Source organism: Plecotus auritus (assembly GCF_963455305.1).
Source record: "Plecotus auritus genome assembly, chromosome: 5".
Taxonomy (NCBI): Eukaryota; Metazoa; Chordata; class Mammalia; order Chiroptera; family Vespertilionidae; genus Plecotus; species Plecotus auritus.
In genome coordinates this window covers 26,654,126-26,662,900 of record NC_137776.1, presented here as the reverse complement: position 1 = coordinate 26,662,900, position 8,775 = coordinate 26,654,126, and the positions used below count along the sequence as shown (strand labels likewise).

The 8,775-nt window shown below is 48.1% G+C and overlaps 1 protein-coding gene across 3 annotated transcripts in view; it reads left to right on the top strand.

The window, feature by feature from the left end:
- Positions 1-4,900: 4,900 nt before the first annotated feature.
- Positions 4,901-8,775, top strand: part of FARSB (phenylalanyl-tRNA synthetase subunit beta) — a 72,911-nt gene continuing 69,036 nt past the window's right edge. For all 3 annotated transcript variants that reach the window (XR_013960584.1, XM_080667713.1, XM_080667712.1), the window contains exon 1: positions 4,901-4,998. Coding sequence is in view for 2 of the 3 variants with exons in the window: in XM_080667713.1 (XP_080523839.1) it covers positions 4,941-4,998 (58 nt within the window). In the remaining variant the exon portion in view is untranslated. The remainder of the gene's footprint in view (positions 4,999-8,775) is intronic.

The following is an 8,775-nucleotide window of genomic DNA, read 5'->3' as shown; positions in this document are numbered from 1 at the left end:
TAGAGAAATAAAGAGCAAGACCCCACCCCCCTAGCCCCCCCCCCCCTCATTGAACTGCCTCAGCTCTGCCTCGTGCCGCAGGTTCATCATCTGTGAAATGGGGATAATGGTGATTGACACAAAATTTTTGGACTGGAACCGGATTCTTTGTCTGCCAGAGTCGAAGAATGAATCCACGGACAGAAGGTGATATAGCAAAGGTGGAAATTTATTGAAGAACAAATACAGACTCCCATGTGGGTAAAGGGAAAGATTCTCACAGCACAGACTCCCATGTGGGGAGGGGGAAAAGGGTCCCACCAACTACCTTTTTCCACAGTTTATAAAGGCTGCAGTTCCTGTGCCCTGATATCCCCTCTGATTGGTCAATATTCCCTTTAAATTGGTTACTATAGTAACTCCTGAGGCACTCCTCCCTCATTGTCCTCCTATTCCCTCGGGGCTTGCTTCCTCCTCCTTTATTTTGTAAATACAGAACTATTTTGGCTACTTCAAGTTCCCTTGTCTTATGGAAATACTAGTGGCCCGGTGCACGAAATTCGTGCACATTAAAAGGGGATTAATTAGAGGAAATAATTTAATATTGCTATTTGCCCTTTCTCTATAATAGAAGTGTCAGAGATGAAAGAAAATCAGTAAAATGTATATGAAAACATTCCTCCTGTCGGAGTCTGGGGCACACCACGGGACCCAGAGTCAAGTCCCCGCCCACCCACATGCACCTCAAAATCGTGTGAGACCCAGGCCCAGCCGCCCCCCCCCTCATTGGGATAGATCCAGACCTGGCTAGTCCCACCCTTGTCAAGCCCCTCCAGGCAGGGAACGTAGTCTCAGGTCCCCTGGCCTGGCGCCAGGATGGGGAGGCATGGCCTGAGGTCCCCCAGCCCAGACCGGGGTTGGGGGGCATGCCTTGAGGTCCCCCGTTAAGCCCCACCAGGTGTGAGACATGGCCTGAGATCCCCTGTCAAGCCCCGCTGGGTCGGGGGCATGGCCTGAGGTCTCCTATCAACCCGTGCCAGGCGGGGTGGGGGGGGGTGGGCACAGCCTCAGGTCCCCTGGCCCAGCACTGGGAGGGGGGAACAGCCTCAGGTCCCCTGTCAAGCCCCATCGGCATGGGGGGTGCAGCCTCAGGTCCCCCCTGGTCGGGGGGCTCAGCCTGAGTTCCCCTGACCCAGCACTGGGGGTGCACCTTGAGGTCCCCTGTCAAGCTCCGCCAGGCAGGGGGGCACATCCTCAGGACCCCTGGCTTGGTGCTGGGGGGGGGGTGCGGCCTGAGGTCCCCCGGCCTGGTGCCAGGTGGGGGGGCATGGCCTGAAGTCCCCTGTCAAGCCCCACCTGCTGGGGGGTGTGGCCTGAAGTCCCCTGTCAAGCCCTGCCAGGTGGGAGGAGCGGCCTGATGTCCCCTGGCCTGGCACTGGGGCAGGGGGAGCAGCCTGAGGTCCCCTAGCCCAGCACCAGGATGGGAAGTGCACCTTGAGGTCCCCTGTCAAGCCCTGCCAGGTGTAGAAGGTGGCCTGAGGTCCCCTGTCAAGCCCTGCCAGCCTGAGGTCCCCTGTCAAGCCCCACAGGGGTGGGGGAGGGCGTAGCCTCAGGTCCCTGCTGATTGCTTGTTAAGGCTCCTTATGGGAACTTGGCCTCAGCTGTGGGTGCAGCTGTCTTTGTGACGGAGTGATGGTTAATTAGCATATTCCTTCCCTCTTTATTAGATAGGATAACTACGCCTGGCTTCCTTGTGTTATGGAAATGTACCTTCTCTCAGTCTGTAGCCCTGTGTTTTTCCATGGACCCCAATTCTTTATTTTTTCTTTCATTTCTAGGTATTTATTAAAAATATATGAAAAACACGTCCACACACATGGACCCCAATTCTAAAAATTCCCTAAGCCTGCCTATATTCCCCTAAAATTCCTGTTTCAATGGTAGTACCTACCCCAGTGTGTAAGTTCCCCATGGCTGCTGTAACAAATTACCACAGACTTGGTGTCTTAAAACAAAGAAATGTATTCTCATAGTTATGCAGACCAGAAGTTCAAAATCAGTTTCACTGGGTCAAAATCAGTAGACTCTGTAGGCCGGCTGCAGAGGGCTAGGGGAGAATCTCCCTTGCCTTTTCGGTTTCTGGTGCCTCCTGGCATTACTTGCCTTGTGGCTTCATCACTCCACGCCCTGCCTTCTGGTTACATGGTCTGCCTCTCTTCTGTTTGTCAGATTTCGACTGCCTCCTTCTTATAAGTGTTGTAGTGTACCCCCATCTTACAAAGGACGCCTCAAAAAGTCGAATTATGGAGTCATTTTTTAAAGGCCAGCGGCATACGAAGGGCTAAAGCGCTCCAGACCTCGCAGCCCTGAACAGCTTGCCACATCTGGCTTATATTGGCAGAATATCACAAAGGTATTGATTACATCTTTGGGTCTGGAATGAGGGACCTGTTTTGCGAAAAGCATTTTTAGAGAAGTGAAATCGAGCAACTTAGTTATCTAAAGTATCTACGAATCACTGAATCAACAGAAACACAGTATCTGGGACCACTGGGGCAATTTAGAATAATTGTGCTGTCCAGATTCAGGGATCACTGAGTCAACAGGAATGCACTATCTGTAGCTACTGAGACAATTTAGGATAATTGTGCTGTTCTGATTCCAGGACCACTGAGTCAACTGAAATTCAGTTATCTGTAGCTACTGAGACAATTTGGGATAATTGAGCTGTCCTGGTTCTCAGAAGAATGTGTTTCAGTAACCAGTGAGATCACAATCAATGGGATATTCAAACCACCATCAATGGAGTATTCAATCATACATAAGTTCAGAAAATCAAAATAACTTTTAAATGAGTACAGAACCCAAAACAGCAAGGTTAAAATATTAAACAGCAATTTTCACCCAAGTATGGTTGCTACCATCCTATCTAATAAAGAGGGAATATGCTAATTGCCATCACTCCGTCACAAAGATGGCTGCACCCACAGCTGAGGCCAAGTTCCCATAAGGAGCCTTAACAAGCAATCAGCAGGGACCTGAGGCTATGCCCTCCCCCACCCCCATAGGGCTTGACAGGGGACCTCAGGCCGCATCCCCCACCTGGCAGGGCTTGACAGGGGACCTCAGGCTGGGGGACCTCAGGCCACACACCCCACCCCGGCGCCAAGCCAGGGGACCTCAGGCCATGCCCCCCACCTGGAGGGGCTTGATGGGGGACCTCAAGGTGTGCTTTGCGTCCTGGTTCTGGGCTAGGGGACCTCAGGCTGCGCCCCCCACCAGGTGGGGCTTAACAGGGGACTTTAGGCCGCACCCACCACCAGGCCAGGGGACCTCAGACTGCACCCCCCACCCAGCGGGGCTTGACAGGGGACCTCAAGGTGCACCCCCAGTGCTGGGTTGGGGAACTCAGGCTGCGCCCCCCACCCAGCGGGACTTGACGGGGGACCTCAGGCCGCACCTCCTGCCTTGGCACCAGGCTGGGGGACCTCAGACCATGATCCCCGCCCCGGCGCCAGGCCAGGGGACCTGAGGCCACCCCCCCCCCACCTGGCGGGGCTTGATGGGGGACCACAAGGTGCACCCCCAGTGCTGGGTCGGGGGAACTCAGGCCGTGCCCCCCGCCCAGCAGGGCTTGACGGGGGACCTGAGGCTGCACCCCCCTGCTGGTGGGGCTTGATGGGGGACCTGAGGCCATGCCCCCCACCCAGCAGGGCTTGATAGGGGATCTCAGGCCATGTCCCCCACCTGGTGGGGCTTGACAGGGGACTTCACAAGGCACGCCCTGCACCCCGGTCTGGGCTGGGGGACCTCAGGCCATGCCCCCCGTCCTGGTGCCGGGCCAGGGGACCTGACGCTACATCCCCTCCCCGGCGGGGCTTGACAAGGGTGGGACTGGCCAGGTCTGGATCTAGCCCAATGGGGTTGGGGGCCGGCTGGGTCTGGGTCTCACGCTATTTTGAGGTGCATGTGGGTGGGCGGGGACTTGACTCTGGGTCTTGTGGTGCGCCCCAGACTCTGACAGGTGGAAGGTTTTCATATACATTTTACTAATTTTCTTTCACCTCTGACACTTCTATTATAGAGAAAGGGCAAATAGCAATATTAAATTATTTCCTCTAATTAATCCCCTTTTAATGTGCACAAATTTCGTGCACCGGGCCACTAGTACTTCATAAGGACACATGTGGTTTTATTTAGGACCCATTCCAATCATCCAGGATACTCTCACCATTTTGAAATCCTTAACCTGCAAAAAGACTCTTTCCACTTAAGGCAACACGTACAGGTTCTAGGGTTTAGGGCCTAATATCTTTGGGGCAGGGTGTGCTTATTCAGCCCATTCCACTCAAGTTGTTATGAGGAAATTAAGGCCGGTAGAGGACTGAGCGTAGCGTTGGCCAGTAGGCATCACTGAGTAAACATGAGGCCTCTGCTATAGGGCTTCTGTAAGGTTGAAACAAAGCACAGCGATAGTACTTAGAGGCGTACAAGGGAGACTATGTAACAATGAAATAAAGGCTAAGGTCTGCAGATAGATTCTCTCGCTGCCTCAGACTCCGCCCAGTCACCGGCTCCCCACCTCCCCGCCCGGATTCTCCGACTCGAGGCCCCGCCCCCTGCTATGCATCCACCCCTCTTGCACCGCCCATCTAGTTTGCGGAGCATTAGAGGCGTGAGGGCTTTTGAAGTCTGTCTGGTTTATTGCCCACCAAATCGTAGCCTATTTTATCCAATTATGTCTCCTTAACAAAACTGTAGGTTATTCATCCAAAGATTCTTGTTTTAATGAGCTTAATAGTGGCAATTTATTTAATTTCAGATGAAAAAGAAAAGCAGAACCAGTTAGAAGAAGACAGGCAATATTTAAGACAGCCCGTAAGGGAGGGGCTGGGTTCTGCGTGCCTGGGTCCCTGAGGCCTGGCCCGCTCGCCGCGCAGGCGCAGTGGATCCTACTCACCATGCCGACTGTCAGCGTGAAGCGCGATTTGCTCTTCCAAGCCCTCGGCCGGACCTACAGTAAGTGCCGTCCCATAGCTTGTGCCTCCCCTCGGAGGCTGAGACCCCTCTCCTAAAGGGCTTCGTGGCAATGTTCATGCAGTTTGACCCATTTTGGCATCCGGCGGTCGGGGGTGGGTGGTGCTGACGGCGCGAGTGGCGGCCTGGACTGATGGAACCGCAGAAGCGGTCTTGCCGGGGCTGCTTTTGCCTCACCCACGCTTGTCCGGCTCGCCGTGCCATTCATTCAGCGTACTCGGCTGGAGCGCCTACTCCCTGGTGCCAGGGGACGCATAGGAATGAAGCCCGGGTTGCATCCCGAGTGTAGCTAGCTGAGTCCAATAGGAAGGGAAACACGGGGACGTTCATGAGGGGTAGTAGAAGTTTGAGCAGGAGGGCTGACGGCATCTGTTTTTTGTTGTTAGTATTTACTGAGTGCGTGGTTGTGTGCTAGGCACTCTTCTAAGCGCTTTGAGAATACAGCGGGGCAGATGACCCCAAAGGCCCACTCACACTTTCTGATGAGGGAGGCAAACAATAATTAAGTAGCACATAAGTAAAATGGTTTTCGGAGAATAGTAAATGCTAGCAAGGAAACAAAAAAAGATACTGTGCACAGAATAACATTAGACAAGCTGGTAACGTTTGAGCTGAGGCCTGAACGACTAGGAGTCTATGCTATTCTTAGTCTTCATGCTGTTCTTCATCTCTTTTCAGTTCTAAAGATAATACCATTTTTTAAAAAAGGGGGGAATATTAAGTACAGTTATCAGCCACCATAGATGTAGCAGTTGAAATAACATCTGTCCGCCCCGTGATTATCAGCTCGTATAAAGGTTGTATGTAGCAACTTGATTTGTGTTATCTTTAGTTTTAGAGCTCAATATGGTAACATAGCCCTAGTCGGTTTAACAGGTACTCCTTCCTAGAATAATATATTACTGTGAAAATAAAGTTAATAAAAATGTCTCTATTGAATTTTTATAGAGAGAGTATAGAGAAAGAGCGAGAGAAACATCAGTGTGAGAAACATCAATAGTTTGCCTCCCGTATACACCCCCACCTGGGATCAAACCTGCAGCCTGGGAATGTGCCCTGTCTAGGAATCAAACAGCAACCTTTCCCTGCACAGTTCAGTGCTCCAAACCACTGAGCTACACAGGCCAGGGCAAAATAAAGTTAGCTTTTATTATTTTTTTAAAAATATATTTTATTGATTTTTTACAGAGAGGAAGGGAGAGAGACAGAGTTAGAAACACCGATGAGGGAGAAACATTGGTCAGCTGCCTCCTGCACACCCACTACTGGGGATGTGCCCACAACCAAGGTACATACCCTTGACTGGAATCGAACCTGGGACCCTTCAGTCCGCAGGCCGACGCTCCATCCACTGAGCCAAACCAGTCAGGGCAAAGTTAGCTCTTAAAAACGGTTTTAAAGTTGCACTTTTGGGTACTATGTGGTCTTGAAGTGTTATTCTCCCTAGAGTTCTGCCATAAGTCCCTAAAAATAGAGGTAATACTCCTGCCCTCTGAACTTGGCTCTAACTCCCTATACTTTTTATTTTCTAATACACTTATTTATATTTCTTACCCATCCTTTTATTCACACTAATGGTATACATTATACCAGATTTACATAAGGTTGTATGTGGGCAAATATTTGTTCATGACATTGATCAGTTCTCACCAGGTATTCATCTCTGGAAGAGAAATAAATAATCCAGATTACAAACAGTGGTGAGATTATTTATTGTCATATGATGTTTTAATATATTCTCTAGCTGCCCTCTCCCCTTTTTCATATTGAGAGAGGTTGGGTAAGCTTGATTTTCCACAAATATCTGTCAGCTACTGAATCTTTAAAATTTCAAGCAGAAAGATGTTGAGATGTACTTCAGACAAGACAGAAATAATAGTCTTTCATCATTAGTTTATATTTCGTGTGTTTGTCCTTGTAATTTTTTAATTGTTAATTTGGTTGAGGTTAAAATCGGAAAAGCAGCTCTGGTTGGTGTGGCTCAGTTGGTTGGGATCCCCAGTAGGGGGCGTGCAGGGGCAGCTAAATTGATGTTTTGCTCTCATATCAATGTTTTTCTGTCTCCCTTCCCCTTTCTCTAAAAATAAATAAGAAATCCTTAAAAAATAAAAAAGGAAAAGCATGTATGGCAAGTACCTGGTTTTCAAGTAATGTGGATCCATTTTGTTTCTTACCCCCCCCCCCTTTTTTTAGATGTTTTCAGATAATGTCTCATTTACTCTTTTCTGTTCCCATGCCTTTTTTTTCAGTCCCTCCAAGGGTTGCTTTTTGTCTGTCCTAAAATCCCACTGTTTCTACTTATTGCCTTTCTTTTTACCCCCTCTTTGCTTTCAAGGACATGTCTAAAGCCGCTTTTCTTGCTCTCATCATTTGGGCCCTCTGGGGCAGTTTCATCTCCTTAGTCTACCTTTTTCTGTTGCCTCTTTGCTCAGATGTTTTCCTCTTGCTATTCACTTTCTTGTTAATGGATTTATTGTCACTGTTCTTCAATTCTGGTTCTGTTCTGCTTTGCTGTAATTACTGGCAATACTGTCAGAGCTACCTGTGTATATCATACAAACCTGTAAAATGTATTTACTTAGGTGTGTCATTTTCTTACAGGGAATTATTAATCACGATTTTCTTGCTGGTTTTTTCTTCTAAGCTTGTAATACAGCTGGAAGTATTACAGACATACTTTGCTTTATTGCAGTTCACAGGTTGTTGTTGTTTTTTGTTTTTTTACAAATTGCTGCTTTAATCAAGTCCTCACTGTCTCACCTGTACTATTGTAGCATCCCTGCTCCAGTCCCTCTGCCACCCTTCCACCATTCTTTAAAATGCAGATCTAATGATGCTTTTGCTCAACTGAAAATCCTTCAGTGTAATTCCCCATGGTCAGCAGGCAGGAGGGATGGCAAGTCCTTGGGGGTGTTCTAACATGACTTCTGTCTACTTGTTCCATCCTATCTCTTCTTGACATGAACCTTATGCTTCATTTATATTGAACTTTCCAAATTTGCCATGCTATTGTCTCCCTACAATCTCTGCCTAATGAACTCATCCTTTTTTTTTTTTTTTTGAAGCCTAAGCTGACCCTAAGTGGAGCTGATTACTTCCTTTGGGTCATCTCTGTACCTTGCACTTTACTATATTTACACTCCTGGTGTTTTTAGTAGAGTAGGAGATAGTTAAGGTAGGAATTGTGTTTTATTTATCTTTGTAGCCCTGACACTTGTTACAGTGCCCAGTAAATGTTTGTTAAATTGATTTAATATTGGGATCTGGAACCTTAAGGCCAGTTTTTCACTAGAATATACTGGTAATGATGCTTTGTGTTCAATTTTTGGTAATGAGCAAACCCTAGAAATGCTGTATCAGGTAGCAGAGTAAAGTAGAATATAACTTAAAATAAGGAAGAGAACAATTTGTTGTAGAGTTACTACATTTCAGGGCACTGTGCCAGGCCCATTATTTTCATGAACTTATTTAAATTTTTCCAATAGTTGCATGCTATACATAAATGTCTGCAAAATGCTACTTTATGGATGAGGCATTTTGAGCCACTTTATGGAGGAGGCATAGGAATTAGAAAGTTTTTATAAACTCCAGAACTAGTAAGTGGGATAGTCAGAATTCAGACTCTGATAGGCCTGCTCCAAAGCCAACTGTCAGACTGCCTCAGAGAATTTTGAATGATAGGATTTATATGACATTTCAATGTGTTGGGTCTGTAATTTGGAGCCTACTTTACATTGATCCCAAGTTAATGGGTTTTTC